Source organism: Schistocerca cancellata, chromosome 5, assembly GCF_023864275.1.
Source record: "Schistocerca cancellata isolate TAMUIC-IGC-003103 chromosome 5, iqSchCanc2.1, whole genome shotgun sequence".
NCBI lineage: Eukaryota > Metazoa > Arthropoda > Insecta > Orthoptera > Acrididae > Schistocerca > Schistocerca cancellata.
In genome coordinates, this window is record NC_064630.1 from 428,037,061 (window position 1) to 428,064,018 (window position 26,958).

The 26,958-nt window shown below is 38.2% G+C and overlaps 1 protein-coding gene across 1 annotated transcript in view; it reads right to left on the minus strand.

The window, feature by feature from the left end:
• Positions 1–21,992, minus strand: part of LOC126188861 (E3 ubiquitin-protein ligase NRDP1) — a 60,169-nt gene extending 38,177 nt beyond the window's left edge. Inside the window, exons 1-3 of the mRNA XM_049930506.1 lie at positions 21,834–21,992; positions 2,895–3,051; positions 2,673–2,815 (exon numbers count right to left, since the gene is read on the minus strand). Coding sequence (XP_049786463.1) covers positions 2,673–2,815; positions 2,895–2,984 — 233 coding nt within the window. The 5' untranslated portion in view covers positions 2,985–3,051; positions 21,834–21,992. The remainder of the gene's footprint in view (positions 1–2,672; positions 2,816–2,894; positions 3,052–21,833) is intronic.
• Positions 21,993–26,958: the final 4,966 nt, after the last annotated feature.

Here is a 26,958-nt window from a genome sequence, read left to right on the forward strand (position 1 = left end):
TTTGTGAACAGTTGCTTCAGAGGCAAAAACGGAAGGGATGTCTGCTCGTAATGTGACCGGGGATGAAAAATGGGCTCATTACGATAACCCTAAATGCAAAAAATCATGGGGATATGCCGTGTTTCCACGTCAAAGGCCAAACCGAATGGTCACAGCTCCAAGGTTATGCTCTGCATTTGGTGGACCAGCTCGGCATTGTGTACTATGAGGCGTTAAAACCAAGCGGAACAATCACAGATGCTCGTTATCAAATGCAATTAATGCATTTGATCAGAGCATTAAGACAAATGGCTGATAAAGTGATTTTGCAGCTCGACAACACTCGACCCCACATTGCAAAATAGGTCAAAATGTATTTGGAAACGTTAAAATGGGAAGTCCTACCCCACCTGCCGTATTCTCCTGACATTGCTCCCTCTGTTTAGATCAATGGCGCATGCCCTGGCTGACCAACACTTCTGATCTCATGAAGAAGTCACAAATTGGATCGATTTGTGGATCGCTTCAAAAGATAAACAATTTTTTTGATGCGGGATTCTTACACTGCCCGAAAGATGGGAAAAAATAGTGGCCAGCAATGGAAAATACTTTGAATGATACATGTGTAACCAATATGTTTCATTAAAGCCTCAAATGTTGGGGGGGGGGGGGGGGGGGGGAGACAGTGGAAGCAAAGTTATACACCTTGTAGTTGCACAAGATCAGGCCTTGAGGACTTGCAACTTCTCACACCTTCCACTGCTGAGACATAACCCAGTCCATTAAGTTTTGTGGTTTTATGAAGTTTTTGCTTTCTTATATTCTTTGTTCAGTTTCCTATATCAGTATCATAGTATTAGTCAGTTGCAGGTTTTGTAAGCCACATCCTTTGTGAGTCAACAACACTTACAAAATAGCACTCAATTACCACTTTTGAATCACCATCCCCATTTAATGTCACTCAAATTATTTCACACTTCAAATCTGACAAAGCTGGCCAGATATATTAATTACAGCTACAAACATGCTTGCAACACCTCCGTTGAGCATAACTTTATAATACATATTCCCATTAGCATTAACTGCTATTAACTTCTGATTTCTGTGCCAAGTATTATGTGGTCATTATCACCATTTATAACAGACTAGTTCTGGGGAATTTTCAGTGACATTTCTCCAGTTAACTAATATTGAATTAACATTTTCTTTATCTGATCTGCCATGCTGTATGCTATTCTCTGTAATTAATGGGGTTCACTTGTTAAACTCTCCAAAACCAGAATGTAATTCATAGGCCTGTTTCTCTGCCCTAAAATATCTACAATGTACATAAACTATATTCTGCTACCCTAGTACCCACTTTCTGTGTGTATTGCATTTTTGACCTGTTAAGGGTAGCCCTAAAATTTTCCTCCTGCCACAAATTTTCCTTCTGGTGGCAGAGATTGAGAAATCCACATCAAAAAATGATCACAGAATTGTCTGGACATCTGGCTTAAAAGCCTTGCACTCTGCTCCAAACCAGCTGATAACAAGTGATTCTGGAAATCATCCTGTAAAATTTTAGATCAGTTTCCACAATATATGTGACAGTAGTCTTCAGTTCAACTGGTCACCTGTAGGAACTAAACCCAAGCAGCAGGCATCATTCATTTCCACATGAGCCATGTTTAGCAGCCAATTGCACCCAATGTGCCCAATTATAATGGCCTCTTTTTGATACACTCACTATTTTCTACAGGGCTTCCATCATTTGCCTAGTGTTGGAGCTCCCAAAGCAAGCACAACCTCTGCACTTGTCTGGGGCTTTCAGCATATCAACCCCAATCTCAACAGAAGAGGTAACGACTGCTTACTCAGACTTACTCGCAGCAATGAGCGAAGCATAAGGGGACAGTCAGTATCAACTTCCTCTTTTTCCCCAGATATTTGTGACCTCACACTTGGGTGAATGTGAGCTGGCACAGCTGAGTATCTCTAAAGGTACTGTAATGCCAGGGACCTAGGAGTTCACGCAATTACCCCAAAGATGAAAGACAAATAGAACAAACGTCCCATTTCCCCTATATATGGCAGAAACTATTACATAAACAATAAAAGATGTAAGTTTCAATGCATCAGTTTTACTATACAGTAAAAAAAAATAAAAAGAAAAAAACCACAACAGATACACTGCTAAATTCATATGTGAGAATAGCAATGATTACAAAGGTATGTGGATGATGAGCAAGGTCCCCTCTTCAAAGGGAAAATCAAACATATAAGTAACTGATTGAAGTCCTTGTGGGAAAAGAAAAGTTGCAATCTACTAGAAAATGGGATAAAAATTTATGCGACAAGAGGCACAGACGAGCAATATTTGGGGTGGGGGGGGGGGGAATTACAATGTAACGAAATGCGATGTGATGTATTGCATAAAGCAAATAATGCAATACCGCCCAATAATGAAGAGAAATGCATAAAATTAAGTTGAAGATCGACCAAAGTTTTAGGCCCGAAAAGACAGATTACTGGTAGGGGGAAAGAAAAGGAACAAGTTTATGTTTCACATAAAACAGCACAAGACAGCAAAACTTTGTTATTAACTTGGTTCAGTCATTGGTGAAACACTATATCAATGTTTCTCTGAGAATTAACAACTGAACTGCATAGAAATATGATTTACTGATAAGTCCTTTAAAAAAACTGTTTACCTGGAGAGCAAGTTTCTTAAAATACGTGGCACAGGCCTCAGCTGTGCTGAAGTGATATTCTGTCGGTCAACTGGGCATGTTGGTTGTCTTGATATCCATTCCTGAATACATTCACGACAAAATGCATGCTCACATATGGGGGCCTAATAAAAATACAGAAAGCCTCTTTAAATGTACAAAATATGAACAGTTCACTCTTCACAATTTAGTACAAAAACTCACCTGCAGAGGATCCTCAAGAACACCTGAGCATATTGGGCAAACTAATTCCTCATCGACTTCACCCTGAAATCTGTTTACCTCAAATCCCATTCCTCAACAATGTTGATTTTTTGAAACAGCTGCTGCTGGTGTCAAGGTGAATAACGGGAGGAAAACACTGTAACAATAATAAAATTTTATATAAATTCCTTAAACTGACAAGATTACAGCTACACTTCTATTATATACATTTTTCACATTGACACTAAACAGACTTTTTCCAAGGAAAGAAGTAAAGGTTTTAGTGGACACGCATAGTATGAAAACTGTTTTTGCTATGTTAGTCTTTCAATGTTGCACAAGGCATTTATGTATTAATTCATGAAACATTATTTATTAGAAAATGCATTTAGGCATGGCAGTGAATATTATATAGAAAATTAGCAAAAAATAGAAAAAGGATACGAGATTATCACTGTTTATGCCACAAGTGGCAGTACACAGTAGATAAGTTCAATATGACATGGTTATCAGATCTTGGCAATACAACATATTAAGACAGAATTCAAAAGTACTCTCATCTGGATGAAATTTGGAACTACCAACCCAGATGCCTTACGTAATTCGTACAACACACCATATACGGCAATAGGTGTAGTGAACACAATGTTGTTGTTAAAGAGAGACATTCCTGTATGCATTTATCACATTTTATATCTCCTAAAATAAGCCCAACACAACTGCAGTCATGAATCCCAAAATACAACATAGTAGCATGAACAAGAAGGTATAAGTTCTATGAAAGACTGACCACAATCAATGTCTAATCTACACAAACTCATTATAGACAAAGATCTCGCAAAACATCATTAAATGCACAAGATGTATCACACACAAGACGTACAACTCTTCCAAATTAAGCAAAAAATTTTCTGGGCCATTATTAAACAAGAAAATAAAAATGTTGACATGAATGAAAAAGTTCTCAGACAAAAGCTATGGCACAAATGATGACTCTGCCACCATTAGACACCAATTTAAGTGAATTCTCTCTTTTAAAGGCAGCAAACATGGAGCATATTAATAAATTTCAGTCAAATAGAAATGCATTATATTTACTCTGTCAATGTCAATTGCATTGAGAAACACAAAATAAAAAAAGTGTCTCTAACAAGCAATCATCCTTATAGCTAAGATGGTATTTCTAACACAGCATCTTTTGACAAAGATGATGCTACTAATCTTGATTACACAAATATAATAAAAAAGGCCGATCTCAATCACACTAAACACTGTCTAGATACTAAATGAACCATTGATGCTACTCATTCAAATCAGCATTAAATATTAGCCTTATGTGAACTACTGAGGGCACAGAGCACACTAAATGAAATGGTGTTTTAATTATTTTACACGCAGTTGGGTACCAGTTGTGAATAAAATCAACACATGGAAGAAAGAAGGTCATTAAAGGACAAGAACAAGCTCAGATTGGGAAAGGCTGAGGAAGGAAATTAACGAATCTTCACTAAACAGCCTATTGCTTTAAGCAGTGTACAGAAATCATACAATGCAGGTCACAACCGGTATTTGCATTGTTGTTATTATTTGCATTAAGGGCATCAAGTCATGATCCAAGGCCAATTTCTCTGCCTAATATTGTGTCTTCCGATGCTGGAGACATCATAGGCCATAACAACTCAAAGAGCAGTTACAACCTCAAATTAGCTCTGCAAGTCCAACTACTTATAAATATTCAGACAACAGAGTTTGTGATGCCTTGAGACAGTTGTCCAAGATTGCAAAGCCGCAATGACTAGTATTATGGAGCTCTATTTATTACTAATGTCCACAATTTATCTAACAGAACTACTACTATTTTTCTGTTAATTTTGATTGTGTTTTTTTAAATTTCTATGGCCTCTCTTTACTTCCTTGTGTAATAAATATTCGATCTTGATAAAATAATGGTGTCAGAGAAACAAATTTGGTGGTTCCCTGGTCCCAGTGCATGATCGGTTAATGCTGATTTATTGGTGTTGCAAGGCAGGGAAAAACCAAACTTGCAAGAGATTTTATATACTGCTGTTGTGGCAAGCAGTGGGCATAGATATTTTGCAGTGATATCTGTGTACTTTCTTTATAGGTTTAAACTGTGTCAGTTTCATGTCTTCTGAGTATTCTGTTGAGCTAGTTTGAGATTGTAACTGCTTTCTGAGATGTCAAAGCCTCTGACAATGTCTCCAGCAATGGAAGATGAAATGTTAGACACAGAAATATGCCTTGGACCATGGCCTACAGCCTTTAAATAAAATATCACCAAGAATTTATAAAAACTACAGAAAATAAAAACATGACATGGATATCCAGGTAAGGTTTTCTAATACCTTCCTCACAAATGGCATCTATCTCGCTTCATATTAACACTCAGGCAAATTAATCGACAAGTTCAGTTAAGCCATTTTTCAAAGACTCATTAATAGTTTTTTTTAATCTTTACACTAACTTATGAATACATTAACTCCTTCATGCCACTTGTTACTAATAATAAAAATTAGTTTGAGTTGAGCTATGTTTTACACAGCCTCAAAGAAGATAGAAAAATTTTATTTTTGTATATATTACGCCTCCCTGTCTATGGTTCAGAATGGCTTTCTCTATTCTGCCGCAAGCTTCTTCAAACCACCCCTCACATAACAAAGCAAGAAATCAAATATACTATAAACTCAAATGAAAATAAAAAGATATAATATTATCTGCTGCAGATACATGACAAATAATGATAGCACACATAACTGTAGCAATTCAATAAATAGCAAAATGGGCACGAAGATACTATGCCAGCAACAAAACAAGTACTGTATTAGCTGTTTAATATAACTGAATAAGCATCTTTTCTCAAATTAGTAGTTTTCCTGTGAATTTTATTAGGAAAAATTTTGCTTGTGTAAGCACAGTTTCACAATAGTTTGCAGTTTATTAGAGATGCTTCTGTGTATACCTAGACCTGTTCCGTATCACTGGTGGCTCTCCTTCATGATGGTACCCACAGAACATGATGAATAAATGAATATGCCAAGAAGATATGTATTAATAGAATAAAAGCAAAACAATACTGGATGAACTGGTAGTGAAATTAGTGTCAGGCCAACAAACTAAGTGACCATACACATAAAATCAAACTACCGTAAACCACCACCACCACGACCACCTACTACTACTACTACTACTACTAATGGGAAATTTCATCTCAAATCGTACAAGTCAAGAGCGAATGTGTCACATCACTATTTCAAAGTTTGCTGAAAAAATATATGTTGAAATTCCACATGATACTTCTCCAAAACTATAATATTTTGATTTTCTGATGATTTGTTAAAATGCTACAGAGCTCTCTAAATGAGAGTATTTCTGGAAATGTAGTAACGAAAGGTAAAGTTCTAATAAAGGAACCAAAAGTGATAGAGATCTTAATTTATTTTCAATAAATACTTTGTTCCCAATACTATGAGACATGATACACACACACACACACACACACACACACAAACACACACACACACACAAACACACACACACACTTCTGAGCTTTTTTCTTTTCTTTTCTTTTTTGAAAAATATACTATGAAAACTTGTAACTTTTTGTGAATTTCAAAATTATGTTTTAAAAATACAAAGAGTCACAGGATGTTAACTGTCTTGAGAAATGATAATGTGGAAGAAAAATGATTCAAATACCTCTGATAACTATGGGACTTAACTTCTGAGGTCATCAGTCTCCTAGAACTTAGAACTACTTAAACCTAACTAACCTAAGGACATCACACACATCCACGCCCGAGGCAGGATTCGAACCTGTGACCGAAGCGGTCACTGGCAAAGTGGAAGAACTGCTAACTGTCAGTTATGACATTAATGCATGAAATACTTAAAGTGTCAAAATATTTGTACATAAAGATGAAAGAATCTGAAATTTGTTGGTTATTTATAAATTATTTTCTCCCAAATCTCCATCATAAATGTTCTACAAATGTCATGGTATGTCAGTTGGCCACTGTACTTAAGGAATGTACAATCAGAGTGGGAAATATTTGTCTGTACAAAATGTGAGAAATTTTTTAGGCACATCTAGCTCTACTGTCGAGGTAAAAAAAAAAATCATGGACACTTAAATATCGAAAGTGAGTGCTGATTTCAACTAAACGTTATGCGGAACTGGTATTTATGAATCAAAATAATTACTTTACAACATTATAAGTGAGCGAGGAAATAATCACTAATTTTGTTCAAAAGCATTTTGCAGTAAAAATGGGATACCGAATATTTATACCCATTTTTCTTTTCATGATATTATATTATTGTCTTCTATTATGATTTCACTTCCTCATGACTTTCCATGAATTAAAATTGCCTCCAATGTAACAACTGACACTGTACCATTGAAAGAGAGTTTTTCCATCTGCTTTTCATTGACTTTTATAGCTGAGCTGAATTTGCACACAGACTAGAATGATCAAACAAGAGCAGTATTTGGGAAAATGGGAACTGCACACTGATCTTTTGATGATAACCATTTGAAATCATTAACAGGACCATCAGGTGCCGTAAAGGACATAGTTATATCTTGCAGCTCTTGAGAGACACCATCTGTCCCACCCATCACTGATTGTCATACACGCAAGACATGAAGTGCCTCACTACAAAGTATTCTAATGTATACTGTGGTCTCTACGTATCACAGACTGTAACAGGCTGCATTTCATGCAGAACCATTCTTGTAATGTACATGTCACTCCGGGATGCAACCCAGTAATGACCTAGTTGAATTCCTACCACAGGTTTCATAGCAACAGTAGCATTTTTTATAGCATCAACAGCTTCATGCTGGAGATTAAATCTTATTGCTGATATTTAGAGACCTCCTATTCCATCACATGCACTTTTCCCATGACCTGTTGCTGCAAATACCCTTTTTTGTCTTAATTCCTGTACTACAGTGTTGACCAAGCTCATAAGCTGAAAGCAGTCTTTAAAATGAAATGCTGCAGCATCAGTCACATACACTTGTTTAGAAATGCTTGGCCTCTAGATGCTATGTCATCAATTACCATGTTGACAGTGTAGCTTGCATGTGCACTGTTGTCAATGATATGATCACTGACAATAGCAAAACTGTGTGATGTTCCACAAAGTGAGCAACACATGGAATATTGATACCTGTGATGTGTGCCGGTGGTAACTTTGAATTTCATTCTGCAAAGCAACAGACCAGTTCTCAGCAAGGTCAAAAAGAAGAACTAATGTTTCAGTATTCTGGGATGTGGCCGATTTTATTTCTGCTATGACCTGTCTCGGTATCCTCCAGATATGATGGTGACCTATTCCTTTCATGACTCAATGCTTGACCTCTGTAACAAACTTCTCTGGTCCTACTGTCTTCACGAACTCTCCTCCCTCCCACAATGCAAAGGTTATGTCATTATCAGTATCCTGACGGTGAAATGCTTCAACAATCATCACTTCAGCACCACAACACATTGCATACTCCTGCAAGCAACATTTATCTTGTGGCTCTAGATATACACACACACAAGTGTCAGGTCCATCTCTGTGTACTTCTTTCCTGTGAAACTGCTTATTGCGAAACAAACAAGTTTCAAATTACTGCAGTAAATACATGTGCATACTTCCTTCACTCTCTGGTAACTTACCCATTCTGGTCGTAAGGACTACAATTTTTTGAAACCAGTTTTTAAATTCAGTTTCTCCTTTTTCATTATGAGATATGCTTCTCTTATTTATCATGTCATATATCTTGTACCTTTATAAGTTTTTCACGATTTTCACTAACAGATATAACATCAGCCTGGTTAGGATTTAGCCTGCGGCAATCTTTGTCATCACTTAGGTAATATTCCAGAGCAACAGTAATCTTATCATCTTGCAACAAATGCCCACAATAAGAAACTCGGCATGCCCAAATACCTTTCTTATTCGTTATTTTACTAGCTTTTGAAATCAAATAATGTGAGGAAGTACGTACACATTTCAGTATCTACTGCTTAGAGTAGCTACCTGGTATCAGTGTCAGTAACTGTACCTTCTGTATAGGTGGCTGCTGAGATAGCAGTATTTAGGTTTTGAAACCATACATCACATTTTGTGCATAAAAATACTGTCCACTGCGCTTATACTCACTAGTAACATATTAACCAAGCAATACTTTGTGTAATTCTCAAAAGTTTTCGGATGGGGGTTATCAGGTAAATAATTTGTAAAAACTCAAAAAATGCAATTTTTTTAGATTTTTATAAATAGCTATTTACATAATTGCTGGAGCAGAGAAAACACTGTTTATAATTACATCAGTAGTATCCGGTAATGTGACAAAAGATAGATTCCACATTAGAAAAAAAAAAATTTAGTGGAATAATTGACTTAAAATTTCATATTTTTGTCTTAAATTTGTAAGTTAGGGAAGCCCATCAGTGTGTGGGTGTCAACTAAATTTCAACACACTAAGAGCTAGCTTTAACACAGATGTCTCCAGTACAATTGGTTTATTAGTTATCTTTTTTTGTTCTCTATTGTTGTAAGAGTTATTAACATAAAACAAACGTACTTTACTTCTTAACATTTATAATAGAGGCCCATTTTTTTTCCAGAAAAATTCATGGCCATGAGTTGAAATCACCTTTGTTCTTCTTCTTCTTCTTTGTTCATCCCACCTAATACAGTATTTTTTTCAGGCTGTTGGCAAATTGTATTTCAATACTTAACTTGTGGTCAGATGCCTTTCCTAATGCCTCAGTCATTAAGGTTAATGTGAGGGAGGGAAGCTGCATATTTTTATTTTTATTTATTTATTTATTTATTATTTGTCCCGTAGATCAAATCAGTACAATGGCTTGTACAACTGATATGGGATAAGTCAATACAAATATACAGTTTACAGGAGTCTAAAATATTAAACAAGAACACAGAAGAATGATTATTTTACATTACCTACAAAAATATGTTACTTAAAGTTACAGCTTTACAGAGAATTGGTACATGATGTGACAAAATTGACTTAACAACATTCAGCTTTGATACATTATCATGCACTAAGACAATCTTGATTCCAAATATTCCTGGATGGTATAAAAGCAGTCTTTTATTAAAAGAGATTTCACTGTCTGTCTGAATTTATTTATTTCTTGGATTTCTTGTATAAAAGTTGGAAGATGATTATATAATTTTATTCCCATGCACTTGACACCATCACTGTACAGTTTTGTTGAGTGGGGAAGTATTCTTAGAGAGGTTTTTGATCTTGTGTCATAATCGTGGTAATCCATATTTTTGCTAATTTTGTTGATACTTTTTTTAGTAAAGAATAATAATTCTAGTATGTATTGGCATGGGAGGGGCAAAATATTTAGTTTCCTAAATAATGATTTACTAGTGTCTCTTTGTTTTTTGAACATAATTGTTCTGACTATCTTCTTTTGCAGTTTGAATATCTTAATTGATTCAGAATTTTGGCCCCAGAAGATGATTCCGTAATTAAGTACAGAGTGAAAGAGTGCATGGTACATTGTGGTTAGGGTACTTGTGTTAGTGACGTTCCTTATTGATCTAATCATGAAGCATACTTTAGTAAGTTTTGTGCTGGTAACGTCAATGTGCCTTTTCCATGCGAGCGTATCAGTAATAGTGACCCCCAAAAATTTTATTTCATTTTCAAGTTTAACATTATTTTTTTCCAGTGTTATAGTTGGTAGTAATGGATTTCTGTTTTGGGCAGTGTGAATGGTTATTCCAATTGTCTTTTTTGCATTAAGCAGCAGAATGTTACTTTGAAGCCATCGACTTATTTGATCTGTGGTCCTATTTATATTAGATTGGAGAATTTGTTCGGGCGCAGATATGAGTATAGAGGTGTCGTTAGCAAATAAAAGGGTTTTTGTGTTTGGTAGGCTGTGAGGAAGGTCATTTATGTAAATCAAGAACAGCAATGGGCCCAGGACGGAGCCTTCGGGAACGCCATGCTTTATGGTATGTATGGAGGAATGTACAGTGCTAGCTGTACCTGAGAGCTTAGTTTCATTTAATTCGACATGTGGGAATTTAGGGAGATGGGACCTGGATAAACTGACTAAACCAGAGGTTGTACAGAGTTTCAGGGAGAGCATAAGGGAACAATTGACAGGAATGGGGGAAAGAAATACAGTAGAAGACGAATAGGTAGCTCTGAGGGATGAAGTAGTGAAGGCAGCAGAGGATCGAGTAGGTAAAAAGACGAGGGCTAGTAGAAATCCTTGGGTAACAGAAGAAATATTGACTTCAATTGATGAAAGGAGAAAATATAAAATGCAGTAAATGAAGCAGGCAAAAAGGAATACAAACGTCTCAAAAATGAGATCGACAGGAAGTGCAAAATGGCTAAGCAGGCATGGCTAGAGGACAAATGTAAGGATGTGGAGGCTTATCTCACTAGGGGTAAGATAGATACAGCCTACAGGAAAATTAAAGAGACCTTTGGAGAAAAGAGAGCCACCTGTATGAATATCAAGAGCTCAGATGGAAACCCAGTTCTAAGCAAAGAGGGGAAAGCAAAAAGGTGGAAGGAGTATATAGAGGGTATATACAAGGGCGATGTACTTGAGGACAATATTATGGAAATGGAAGAGGATGTAGATGAAGATGAAATGGGAGATACGATACTACGTGAAGAGTTTGACAGAGCACTGAAAGACCCGAGTCGAAATAAGGCCCCTGGAGTAGACAACATTCCATTAGAACTACTGACGGCCTTGGGAGAGCCAGTCCTGACAAAACTCTACCATCTGGTGAACAAGATGTACGAGACAGGCGAAATACCCTCAGACTTCAAGAAGAATATAATAATTCCAATCCCAAAGAAAGCAGGTGTTGACAGATGTGAAAATTGCCGAACTATCAGTTTAATAAGTCACAGCTGCAAAATACTAACACGAATTATTTACAGACGAATCGAAAAACTGGTAGAAGCCGACCTCGGTGAAGATCAGTTTGGATTCCGTAGAAATGTTGAAACACGTGAGGCAATAGTGACCTTACGACTTATCTTAGAAGAAAGATTAAGGAAAGGCAAATCTACGTTTCTAGCATTTGTAGACTTAGAGAAAGCTTTTGACAATGTTGACTCGAATACTCTCTTTCAAATTCTAAAGGTGGCTGGGGTAAAATACAGGGAGCGAAAGGCTATTTACAATTTGTACAGAAACCAGATGGCAGTTATAGGAGTCGAGGGACACGAAAGGGAAGCAGTGGTTGGGAAGGGAGTGAGACAGGGTTGTAGCCTCTCCCCGATGTTATTCAATCTGTATATTGAGCAAGCAGTAAAGGAAACAAAAGAAAAATTTGGAGTAGGTATTAAAATCCAGGTAGAAGAAATAAAAACTTTGAGGTTCGCTGATGACATTGTAATTCTGTCAGAGACAGCAAAGGACTTGGAAGAGCAGTTGAATGGAATGGACAGTGTCTTGAAAGGAGGATATAAGATGAACATCAACAAAAGCAAAACAAGGATAATGGAATGTAGTCGAATTAAGTCGGGTGATGCTGAGGAAATTAGATTAGGAAATGAGACACTTAAAGTAGTAAAGGAATTTTGCTATTTGGGGAGGAAAATAACTGATGATGGTCGAAGTAGAGAGATATAAAATGTAGACTGGCAATGGCAAGGAAAGCGTTTCTGAAGAAGAGAAATTTGTTTACATCGAGTATAGATTTAAGTGTCAAGAAGTCGTTTCTGAAAGTATTTGTATGGAGTGTAGCCATGTATGGAAGTGAAACATGGACAATAAATAGTTTGGACAAGAAGAGAATAGAAGCTTTTGAAATGTGGTGCTACAGAAGAATGTTGAAGATTAGGTGGGTAGATCACGTAACTAATAAGGAGGTATTGAATAGGATTGGGGAGAAGAGAAGTTTGTGGCACAACTTGACTAGAAGAAGGGATTGCTTGGTAGGACATGTCCTGAGGCATCAAGGGATCACAAATTTAGCATTGGAGGGCAGCGTGGAGGGTAAAAATTGTGGAGGGCGACCAAGAGATGAATACACTAAGCAGATTCAGAAGGATGTAGGTTGCAGTAGGTACTGGGAGATTAAGGAGCTTGCACAGAATAGAATAGCATGGAGAGCTGCATCAAACCGGTATCAGGACTGAAGGCCACAACAACAACAACTGCTGTCTATCTTCCAGATAGCTTTTAAACCAGTCATAGGCATTTCCTCTTATTCCATAGGAATGCATCTTTTGCAGAAGTATACTATGATTAACCAGTCAAATGCCTTTGTTAGATCTAGGAAGATACCTATGGCTGGGAGTTTTTTGTCCACAAGCTCCAGAAATTCTTGTATTGCATCAGTTGTAGCTTTCTTACTTTGGAAGCAGAACTGAGCAGGTGACAGGATATTTTCTTTGTCTAGAAAGGGCATGATTCTGGTGGCCATTATATATTCAAATACTTTACTAAAAGTTAAAAGCAGTGCAATGGGTCGATTATTTCTGGGATCCTCTTTGCTTCCTTTTTTGTGGACAGGTATAATTTTTGCAATTTTGAGCATACCAGGAAATGTACCATTCAGGAATGAGAATATAAAGTTACTGCAATTATCAAGGAGGAAGCATGGGATTTGATCTTGTCCAGCAGATGATTTTTTTTTTTTTAAATTTTGCTATGAAGTGTCTTTTCTATTAGAATTTCAGATGTAGGCCTTAAAAATAGAGTCTCAGAGCATAAGTTTGGTTCTAGTTGTAAGGGACAGCTATTTTTAAGGTGGTTAGCCAGGTTTTCTACTGTTTCTGTAAAGTAGTTATTGAATTCCTCTGCTGTTTCTTTCCCACTGGAGACTAATTTTCCATGTAAAAAAGTTCCCTTTTTCTTTGTGATGATCTAATGATTCCTGGGGTGATCCAGCTGGAGAGTTTTCTATCTTTGTTGATACTTTTTGTTTGTAAGGGAAAGTGGCAATTAAAATAATAAAAGAAAATATCTAGGAATGCTTCATATTTGCTGTCTACTGTTTGAGCCTCATATACATTTTGCCAGTTTTCATTTTGTTTATCAAAGAGGAAAGTATGCATGTGGGTTTTATTGAAGTTTCTCCTCTGTACAGTGATTTTATTGTGTTCGTGACTTATTTTGCAACCAGACCTGCATAATTAATGCATTGTGGTCTGAAAATCCTAGTTTGACGGAGGATACAGTACAATTTATATTGCTTGCTACTTGATCCAGACAAGTGGTACTGTGATTTGTTATCCTGGTTGGAGTGTTAACCATTAGCTCTAGGTTGTAGCTGTTCATAAATTTTTTAATGCTTAGATGGCTAGAGTTTTCTGAGAGAAAATCTATATTATAGTCACCACATATTAGAACACTATATGATTTTCTTTTACTTAGATTTTCTATTACTGGTGCTAGATTTTTGTAGAAAGTCTCTATGTTACCAGAGGGTGACCTGTAAAGTGCTATTATCTAAACATTTAGATCTGTAAGCTCTACACCTGACAGTTCTATATCTTTTACAATACTATACGAATTGCAAATATCAAGAGGTGTAGCAGTAATGTTGCCTTTTACAAATGCCATTTGTCTGAACTCATGCAAACTTTGTTCCGTGTGTTATATTGTAACTACCTGTGTACCATATTCCCTGAGGTGGCATTTGAGGACTAGCACAGCATTTATCTAAAAAAGTGGTCAGCTGCCTAAAAACTGCACCCGAGCAGGCACGTATTCCAGAACACACTCAATAATCCACCACACAGTTTCCCCATGTTTGGCTCACCTCCCCATCTCTAAGCTAGAGTGCTGCATGTTACACTGTACAAACAGATTACTTCGTATGACGCTAAAGAAATAGGAAAAATATAGGTGTCACTGCAATTACAGAAATATAAAAAATTTCATCAATCATTCTTTGTGAAGGGCAAATAAACTGAACAAGTTCTTCAACTTGTAACATTGTTATGATGAAAAATGTGGTGTCACAGCCAGACACCACACTTGCTAAGTGGTAGCTTTAAATCGGCCGCGGTCCATTAGTACATGTCGGACCCGCGTGTCGCCACTGTCAGTAATTGCAGACTGAGCGCCACCACACGGCAGGTCTAGAGAGACGTACTAGGACTCATCCCCAGTTGTATGACGACTTTGCTAGCGACTACACAGACGAAGCCTTTCTCTCATTTGCTGAGAGACAGTTCGAATAGCCTTCAGCTAAGTCCATGGCTACGACCTAGCAAGGCGCCATTAACCATTTCTATAGAGAGTCTCACTTGTATCATCAAGAATGCTGTATACAAATGATGGATTAAAATTAAGTATAACCGCAGCTACGTACTTTTCTTTATAGCATTCATTACGTATCCTGTTCCAGACTTCACGCCAGTCGGCGTGAGTTAACGCGTGCCCTTTCGGTTTCCTCGCCTTGTGTCTAGACTGTCTTGTCTAGACACAACAAAAAACACAGGAATCCAGGATGTGCATTTACTTAAAGGCCAAAGACAATAAATCAATATTTGTACATTATAAACTTTTGTCAACATTTACTATTTTCTGATCTGAAAACAGGCAGCATGTGAAGAAAGACAAGAGATTTGTCAACAAGGAAACTTACAACAGAAAATATAAATCTGAACAATATGCTATGTGCTAAAGGAGTGATAACTTTATCCTCTGCTGGCTGTTTACATATACATGTACACGTACATTTGTCAATGTTTACTTTAGCATTTGGGTCTTTATTCCTCCTTGAGGTGAAAGATCCTAAGAGTGGTGGTGCCAAGTGAAAATACAGCATCATTATGTTGCAATGTTTATTGACACTGGTCACAAAAAAAATAGTGAATAAAGCACTTTTTTATGCTCATATACAGTCTTACATGTGGCAAATCCTTTTGTGCGTGTGCATGCATATATATCGACGGGAAAAAAATTTGTGGCACCAAGACAGAGCTGTGAGACAAAAGTTGGTAGGCATGTTTCTACGTCTCAAAGATGATGTCTATTCAAATTTCAAGCCAGATGCATAAGAATGACACTTGTAACACCACTATGAAGAAGCAAATCAGGTTTGCTGTAAATACACGCTGTAATGATTGTGAGCGTAATTACCTTTGAGAGTGGACGTTGTGAGTTGATGTTAGTCAAGAATGCCTTTAAGGCAATGAAGACACCATTATCAACACCTCACTTAGTTTGGGCGCCACAAGAAAGAAGACGGGGCGCCACAAGAAAGAAGACGGGGTGCCACAAGAAAGAAGACGGGGCGCCACAAGAAGACGGGGCGCCACACTGTCATGTGGCACTACCGAGAGCTAAGACCATCATGTTTGGCATATTGTACTGCATCTGCAGCAGAAATTTGAGCAGTAGTTGGCACCACATTGGCAAATCATCCTCTGTAGCATGCATTCGACTGACCCCAAGCCACCGCCATTTGCGACTTCATCGATAGCAAGTGAGAGCTCACTGGAGGGCAGGGTAGAGGTGTGTTTTATTTTCTAATGCAAGTTGGTTTAGCCTCAATGCCAGTCATAGCTGTGCGTTGGTTAGGAGGATGCCAGTTGAGGGTCTGCAACCAGACAGTCTGCTTGCTACACACATTGGGCCTAAATGGAGTAATGGTCCAGGGTGTGACTTCTTATCACAGCAGAAGCACTCATTTTGTTCACTCAAATATCCTGAATGGAAATTTGTAGGTCCATCTAGTGATTTGATCTGTCGTGCAGCCATTCACGAACGTTACTTTCCAACATTATACTTGCCCACATACCACTTTGGTAACACAAATTCTCTATTGTACATTGACATGTTGCCTTGGCACATCGAGTGTGTAACTCCACCTCACACACTGACATTGGACACCTGTACAACACAATGCATGAAGGTTTGCATGCTTGCATTCGACATAGTGGTAGATACACTGGTTACTAACTTTCCAGTATTTCACACTTGCAATAGCTTACCTCATGCTTACATTAACCTTTGATCTTGCAATGTTAATCACTTAAATATGTCACACAGACAAATGAAGTCCTGAAGTTTCATTACTTTATGTTAATTATTTTTTGGTGTTGCGATTTTTGTTTTGTCAGTGTCACAAAAACTGATTAATATATTCTTCCCTACATGGAGAACACAGGTGCTAAACACTGCAACATAATGATGCTGAATTTTCAATGGCATCTGCCACTCCAAGGGACTTTCTCCAGAAGAGTGAATAAAGAGCCAACAGCTAAGGTAAACATCAACAGATGTCCATCTAAATGTGAACAACCATCCAAAGATGGACTTCGATTTGGCACTACTTGTGTGAGTGAATAGCTGGCTGCTGTTTTCTTCTTTGCCAGAATGAACCTATATTTTCTACACACAAGACTTAAATGTTTCAAAGGCAGAAAATAAAATACAACTTTTAAACCACTGTAGTGTGAGGACTTGTGCAGTAATGATCAAATACTCTATCTTGTAGGATAGTAAAATTTTTTGCTATACCAGCAAACCATTTTGGGCTGGTCTTTCATAAAACAGTCAAATATTTGGTAGTTCTGCATTACATGATGGATGTCATATTCCACAAAGAGTGGGTTGGAACATAGAAAGGAATCAAACCTGCATGTTTTACTCAAGTGCAACACAGTGAAATGAGTTTTGTAATTCTAATTCTGATTATAAACTACCATAAAAAATTAAATTTTAGAGTTTCTGTGAACATGTTCTCCATAGCTGTAAACTCCACATTATCTAAAAGACATTTAATGATGCATACCGCAAACATACTTGAACAAAGGTGCATCATTAGTTTGGGCAGTGTGTCTTCCAATTGAGGTTGTGCTCTACCTGTAGTCTCAAAAACTTCATCTGATAAACCTATATTTATTGCCTATGGAGCTCTACGATTAGCACTGATCCAAGTATTGGTCTTGTTAAAATTCAATGATAATCCATTTGTCATGAACTCTCTAATGATTTTTAAAATATATTATTAGCATCTATTGAAACGGCAAGTGATAGACCATTTATGTACATCTGAAACAAAGAACCCAAATTGAACCTTGTTATACACACCATGTCTGATTGCCTCAAATTCTGAGTACCTGTAACAATGTGTTTGACATGGAACTGATACAGATTTCTTTGGCATTTGGATAAGGCAAAAGCCATGAACCTGCCATTCCTGTTATTCTATAATATTTTATTGCTGTTCGTGAGTTTCCCTGTACAAAGTGTGTATAAAGTCTATTGTACACGATGATCTCAGAAAAGTTTGGAAATTGTGGCAGTAGTGAGATGAGGTGGTACTTCTTTAATAATGTTCTCTGTTCCTTTTTGTGAATTGAGTTGACAGCAGCATGTTTAAGCCTCTTTGAGAAAACAACATTGAAAAGAATCATTACATAAGTAAATCAGTATGTTACTAAGTTCACTATTTTACAACTGATTTCATCATAGCCGCTTTAAGATTGATTAAGAGAGTTGATAAAATTGCAAGCTTATTTTGGATATGCAAGATGACATTGATTTCATTAACCTTGTTTCAGAGGGCTATCCTTAGGAACTGTAGGCTATATGCAAAGGAAGAATTCAAACCTAAATTATCTGCTACTGACAGAAAAAACCTTTGTACACTTTTTAGCTATCTTTAATCAGTTCATATCCACTTTTAAAGACATTTCTTTGCTTTATTAATTTGTTTTTCTTGTTTTATTTTTATTGTGTCCCAAACAGTTTTTAGCGTTTTGCTGGAGGAGCTTATTTTTTCTTATAAGTACATATGTTTTGATGCTCTGATGCTTTGCTTACAGTACAGTTTGTAATGCGATTTAACCACAACATCAGAGTCCCTTGATGCCAAGTAGAGTCTTTTCTTAGTTTTGAATGTTACTGATCCTATTTGTAAAGCAAGATTTAGATGCATTTAATCTGCTTCCACCAGTTAATTTATTAGGAAAACAATTTTCAAAGTAGCCTGTCTATGACACGGAACACAATATTTCATTTACACCATGGGTATTGTGCATATTGTTCCAGTCTGTATTTTGCAACTTATTCTCAATTTTGGTGTACAGTCAACCTTGGTTTCAGTTTTATTCAAGTAGCAGGAGGCAGAAACTTACTTTACAATGCCAGGAAAGAGAAAGAACTTTACTCTCATTCATTCATTAGGTCGTTATAGGTTCTTGTTCCACGTTTTGACAAATTCTGATAATATGCATCTGTCACTTAGGAGATGTCTTCCTAGTAGTTTTATTTACTTGTGATACAAGAATAATAGATAGATTTTCAGGTAACCCATTCAATCCGTGTGTGTGAGGAAATTGTGAACTCACTGGTGTCAATGTTTTGCTTTGATTCACGACTATCAATATGATGGACATAAATCAGGGTCACCTCCATGAAATCCAATACAATGCCACAGTAAGAATGTAACAATCGATTGCTTTCCAGCTCACAACCATACTGTCTTCTTTCAACTGTACATAAATTTTAAGATATTCTGTTAACATTCACATATACATTTTGACTCGAGTTACCAGTGCTGTACGATCTTTTATTCTTTCAAGTTCTCACGGTGATAGTTCTTCTCCTGCACCAAAATTTAATATATTTTTTAAAATTAGATTTGTCAACAAGGAAGATGGCGAAAAGTCTAAGAAACTTCTTGATACATATGGGTTTATATTTCAGTTTGCTTATAAAAAGGTTTATTTTTTAATTCTAAAGCATTGCCCACATAAATCTAAACAGTCATTAGACGAGCAAAGACACTGACATGTCTCACAGCCTTTTATATTCACTTGCACTAAGTTTCTTAATATGTATAGAACATTGTTCAATGGTTTCAAAGCAACAATTTGTTCTACTTACAGTATAATAGTTGTGACGACACAAAGATTAATAAAACATTCTGAAAGACCAAATTCAGCATAATGTATTGGTCTTCTGCAAGTTCTCTCTCAGAATGCAAGTTATTAAAGAATGGTTTGTCAGGAGTCAGGACATAATGAGACCTGTGCACACAAGCCTCACTAGGGTCGGATCACATATGTTTAACAATACATACCACAGAAATGCAGTGAAAGTGAAAATTTTAGCACAGATCATCAGCTTAAGAAATAAGTAACCTCTTTTTGGTGTTACACCTAATGGCTTCTTTTGGTGCAACATATGACTATCAACAAGAGGATACTGCTATTGCCCCATGTAAGTTACTTACCAGAGTAGTGTACGAGATTTGCGGCACTTGGTATGCTATTCACCCTTGACCTACAGTGCCCAAACTTGAAACACCTGGTCCCATGAACTGCCTTAACACCTGAACAACCTAGATTATAACACCATCTATTGCAAGCACAGTGATTTTACTGAATGTCAGTGAGGCAGCTGAATTTGTAACTCCAACAGAAAACAGTGTAGTTATTGTGTAAACAACGAATGTGCATTCTGCAAAGCCAACAATGCACACACAAACGCTTGACAACACACAGAATGCTGCTTTATATCAACAAGAGAAGTTACAAGGTGAATAGCATTGAGCCATAGTGATGTAGTGCAGACACCTGGAACCATTTTTAAAACGTGTGCCCGTGACTTGCCCCATACTCATCACCCTACGCCAATGAATGCAGTAGATGACCAGTATTTTTATCTCTTGCATGCAAGAACCTTAACTGGACTGTCACTATGACAAACAATTACTACGTGGTGCTAACAGGATCAGATTAGATTAGATGTGTTTTTCCTTCCAATACATTGATAGTAAGAAGATCTTCCTGGATATAGAACATGACAAACAATAAGAATACACAGTAAATATCTGCAAAGAAAAACATATGCTAATGTACTTTCCACAGATCACAAGTGAAAAGGTCCTTATGGATGTGGAATAACTGAAAAAAAAAAAAAAATCTTAAACATATGGGAAGCATGTGTCCAAATTGTCCAAAAAAGAAATCGCAGTCTAACGCCCTGTATGACAGACAACCATGAGGAGGCCCCATCATTAATCTGACATGAAGCTAAACAGCAAGAAAATCTCCAAAAATGAACTATGGAAGTTTGATGCACTGCTCTAACAGTGGAATGTCACATATCTGACACCAGATGACTGTCATCAAAGAATGCAGAGGGGATTTGATAATGCTGTATCACAGATACAGTCTGTGGACTGAGTGAAGCAAAGATGTTCAGGGAGTCAAATGTCATGGAATTGTAAATGCAGGACAAACTCAACACCACAATACTTAGATAACACCCTCCATCAAATAGAAACATTGCATCTGCATTTCAGAGAAGAATTAAAATTTATGGATGACAGACTGGAGGCCATCGTGCAGATATAGCCAGTAATTTCATCAATCATGAAACTACTGCCTAACTGGATTGGCCTGCATGTTCCTGTGATATGAATACCACGGAACATAGCTTAAGGCTGACTGGAAAGAGCTGTGCGCAACACATCCTAACCTACCACAAATACTAAACTTGTGTGCAGCATACCACATAACGTTGCAGGCTTGCATTCATGCCAGTATAGATTTTTCTTCATTTTGAAAAGTTAAACACTCCCATTTTCCTTCATCTGATACAAAATTTTTCTGTATTTTACAAACCCATTTCTCGCCTCTCTACATATTACTTACGGGTAATCGAAATTGAGAAAGCAAGTCCGTAAATCTAGAAATAGCGTAAAAATAAGTGAAGAAAGTTAAAACAGTGTCTTCCTTTCCTGTAGATACAAGTTTGATACTGGGTGAACAAAATACGCAACAGTAAACTATAGCAAGCTCTGAATGGCATGTATCTAACGAAGTAATACATTAAATGTCATTCTGCATTAACGAAAGTCAAGAAATTACAACAGATTCTACAAGGCAAACAGACTATATTTTACGCTGCGAAATTGCCAACTTCCTACCTATGCCTCCTATAAGTGTGGGTGAATGAATCTGAGTTCCGTTTAATCTTGCAAACTGTGAAACTGAATACATGAACACATCGACTCCAAACCACGCAAGACCCACTGACACTAGCTACATGTTGTTACCAAACATCATTCAGTACAAAACTTCTACTGTTCGGTACACGCAGGCTTACGATTAACCAAAGACTTTATATTATATTTAGCGTACGATCAACTCCGAGAAAAGGCCCACTAACACGACTAATATATAAACAAAAGTTTGTAATTATAAGCAGATTTAATTTAGAGCAATCAGAGTTTTCAAATATTTACGTCGGAAGTGAGTTTGGAAACTCAACAGATCTTATAGGATTTTTTTTTAGATTTCTAGCGTCATATTCATATATGCCAGTTCACACGTAAAGATCTGATTTCGTAGATGTCTGCGCACAATAGGCTCGCGCAAAATATCGTAACCTGTAGCAAAAATGCTGTAATCAGTGGACAAAACTGCTCCAATATATGTGCAAAAATGACATGAGCGGAGACAAATCATTGTGTGTACACTGGAAATCACCACAAATCCGGTGCGCAAAACGCGCTTGATTCAACAATTATTCAATCGTGATTCTCATTTACACTAAAGAGCCAGAAAGTGGTACACCTACCTAATATCGCGTAAGGCCACAGTGACCACACAGAAATGCCGCAACACGGCGTGGCATGGACTCGAATAATAATACCTGAAGTAGTGCTGGAGAGAATTGACACAATGAATCCTGGAGGGCTGTACATAAATCCGTAAGAGTACGAGGGAGTGGAGATCTCTTCTGAACAGCACGTTGCAAGTCATCCCAGATATGCTCAATAAAGTTCACGTCTGGGAAGTTTGGTGGCCAGTGGAGGTATTTAAACTCAGAAGAGTGTTCCTGGAGCCACTCTGTAGCAATTCTGGACGTGTGGTGTTTTGCATTGTCTTCTATTATTGCCCAAGTTTGTCGTAATGCACAATGGACATGAATGGATGCAGGTGATCAGATAGGATGCTTACGTATGTGTCACATGTCAGAGTCATATCTAGATGTATTAGGGGCCCCATATCACTGCAACTGCACACATCCCACACCATTACAGAGCATCCACCAGCTTGAACAGTCCCCTGCTGACATCAGGGTACATGGATTCATGAGGTTGTCCCCATACCCATACGTATCCATCTGTTTGATACAAGTTGAAAAGATACTCGTCCGACCAGGCAACATGATTCCAGTTATCAACAGTCCAATTTCAGTGTTGATGGGCCCAATCGTGGCGTAAAGCTTTGTGTCCTGCAGTCATCAACAGTATATGAGTAGGGTCTGAAAGCCCGTATTGATGATGTTTTGTTGAATGGTTTGCACACTGACACATGTTAGTGGCTCAGCATTGAAATCTGCAGCAGTTTGCTGAAGGGTTGCACTTCTGTCACATTGAATGATTCTCTTCAGCCATCGTAGGTCCCGTTTTTGCAAGATTTTTTTCCAGCCACAGCGATGTTTTACCGGATACTCGTGAAATGGTCGGACGGGAAAAATCCCCACTTCACGGCTACCTTGGTGATGCTGTGTTCCATAGCTCGTGCGCCGACTGTAAAACCACATTCAAATTCACTTAAATCTTGATAACTGCCATTGTAGCAGCAGAAACCGATCTAACAACCGCGCCAGACACTTGTTGTCTTATACAGGTGTTGACGACTGCAGGACCGTATTCTGCCTGTTTACATAGCTCTGTATTTGAATATGCATGCCTATATCAGTTTCTTTGGCACTTCAGTGTAAAATTTATGATACAAATCAGTGCTCTGTACAGCTTTTTGCTGAATTTAGCGGTCCTGCAGTATACAGGGGCCACAAACGTTCGAAGAAACTTAAGAGCAAGGAGTATAACTGTAACGACCTGAAGATCGAGCGAGAATTCACAAGCAACAAATTGCCTGTTACAGGGAGATATATTTTGTCTTTTGCAAGTTCTCTGTTTTCTATTTGCCATTTTCTCTTTTGACCTAGTGACATCGTACGGTGTAAACCTGGAGTGTATTAAAGATGTTTAGTAACAAGCTGTATGTACATTTATTCTGGATCAACGCATCACTTACAAAATCCTACGTTGGCGACCTGAGTAGGAACACGGGAAAATGGCGGATCAACTTGGAAACGGCATCGTTAAACAGGAGGACGCAAACGAGGTGCAGCAAACACCACATTTTGCTGTATACGTACTTTCACCGTCCATCAGTCACCGATTCATCCATTATCGAGAACAATGTAGGATTGCGCATCAAGTCAAACTGTCGCCGTTCCGAACATCTAGACGAGAACTCCGGTCCACTCAAGTTGAAAGCATTTTCTGCCAACATGTTGTTCACGATGACACAGCTTAATTTCACTACATCATTGCACATTTGAATGAATCACAACTGTAAAGGTGCAAGAAATTTTACATACACGTAATTAATTGGCATTAGAAAACCGGTAAATCAAACAATTCACTGGAAGCTAGGTTACTGAGGATATTATCGGACGATTACTTGCTAAGCAAGTCATTCAAACAACTCTTGCTAGAACTTTGTTCACTGGCGGTTTCAGACCTGTTGCCTGAGATGTCATTGAGAATGCTTCAGTTAAAAAGGCTTCCTGCAAACATGAGAATGATAATAGCTGTCGACACAAAGCTGCATCTAACCGTGTTGGCAAAAAAAGGCAGAAGCCGTTGCTGCTTGTCTACAATTCAGTGTTGCAACACTGTTGCTTGAACTGGCATGGCTGCCTGGTCAAAACCAAGCATTTTAGGTGCAGTGACTTGAACCAGCCTAGGACCAGTCATTCAGTTGGATGCTTCGATGAATTCCACAGAGCAGCTGGCAGAGAGCACTCAGACACATAGTGTGCCAGTGATGGCGCTACAGGATGGAGAGCGTCCAGAGACACAATAACTTCTTAAGGGCACTAGCTCCTAACAAATAAGTATAAAAGGAGGATAAATAAATTGATGAGCCAAAACATTATGATCACTGCCTGTCCCAAGGATGTATGCTGCTGGGTGGCAATGAGGGCATGTGATGTGGTAAGAGAAGTATATGAGCAGAGCTGAGTGGTGAATCATTCTACTGATGATAAGTGGCGCAAATGCAGAGATCCTCCGACTCAAGCGACTTTGACAAAAGCCAGACTGTTGTGGCCCAGTGCCTGGGAACGAGCATCTTGGAAACAGCGAAGCTGGTCGGTTGTTTGCATGCTACTGCCGTAAGCATCTACCGAGAATGGTTGAAGAATGCTGAAACCACGAGTAGGTGACAAGAAGTTGGACATCCATAACTCATCACAGAACATTGGAATCGGAGGCTTGCTCGCTCTCTAAGGTAGGGATAGGTGGCAATCTGTGTCAGATCTGACAACAGAGTACAGTGCTGACGTTGGCACAAGTGTTTTGCAGCACACCATTCAGCGCTCAGTGTTTAACATGGTGTTCTGCAGCAGAGGAGCCCCATGTGTTCCCATGCTGAGGCAACAACAATATCAATTTTGATTACAGAGGACATGGAACCATTGAAACTGGACACGGATCAATGTATTCACGTGGCCTGGTCAGATAAATCCCATTTGTTGTTAAACCAGGTTGCTGGTCCTGTCCAGATACTCTGTTATCCAAGTGAACAGCTGCTCAACACATGCAGCACACCACGAACACAGGCCAATGGGAGCAGTGCTATGTTATGGGGGGCATTCACCTGGGTTTCCATGGGACCCGTAGTAATAATCGAAAGCACTATGACAGCGGTGGACAACATGCTCATTATTAGGAACCACCTGTAACCTCTTACGCTCGGTGTCTTCCTCTACAGAGATGGCATCTTCCAGCAACAGAACTGTCTGTGCCACAAAGCCAGAATCGTGATGCAATGGATTTAGGAGCATGATAGTGAACTCACGTTAATGTCTTGGCCATAAAATTCGGCTTTTTTTAATCCTACGAAGCTCTACTGGGACGTTATTGAATGCCAGTTCTGCGCACACAAAGCCGCCGCCCATAAATTACGGGAAGTGCATGACCTGTGCATAGGCATCTAGTGCCAAGAAACTCTGGAAACCTATCAAGTACTTGTCAAATCCATGGCAAGCAGGATCACTGCTGAACTGTGTTCCAGAAGTGGACCAACATGCTTTTAAGTGTGTGGTCATAATGATTTGGATCATCAGTGTACGGATAAGGATTATTGGTGTTGGTTTCACTAACATTTTGGTGATACGGTATCTAAATGCCTGGCCCCTTGCAAACACCCAAACTCTTACAACAGCCTATGCAGGGCGCCATAGGCTGCCTTGTTTCATTTTCAGTCAACCCTCACCCACTTCCCCTGCCAAAAATACCATGTTGGGTGTATTGGTGGCACCTGTAATAGAAAAATTCCGCGGTGTGCACTTGGGCACAAGGTCTAAGAAGAAGTCCCTGGAGGAATTGTCACTGTGTTTCCTGCACACAGCACTAAATTGAACAAATTTGAGCCAGTGCCTCGCAATGAATCAATCAACACATGTTTACAGTTGTATTACTTTCGCATGCAGCTGCAAAAACCTCAGCTTCAAGAAGTTACATGCCTGGTCAGAATCTTCAAAGATTTGGTTTTACAAGTGCATGCTCTTTTGGCAGACATGTATTTGGTAACAGAGATTTTGGTGTGCTACTGATAAGTTATTTCCAGGTGAACAATGTGGTGGCTCCACTATGTCTTACAGTGGTGAACAATTCAGTTGTCAAGGCTTGCAGCAAGATCATGAAATTAGACATTGTTTTAAACAAACTACATGAGTGGAATCTTTTAGTAGTGGATGTCAGCGACACCAGAGCAGAACACTACCTGACAGGTATCCAATACCATGCATCATTGATTCCAACTCCATGGCAACAGCTAATGTCCTTAGCATCACTTGATTGCACCCCGAGTGTATTCACAATTTCTTGTGGCACTGAGAAATGTTGAAAAGATGGTCCTCACGACATAATTTGGATTATTCAAATACCATTATATGCTAATAAATGAAAAGCACCAGTTTGCTTTTGTTCTACAATATGCCATGTAAATGGAAGAACCCGCCCAAAC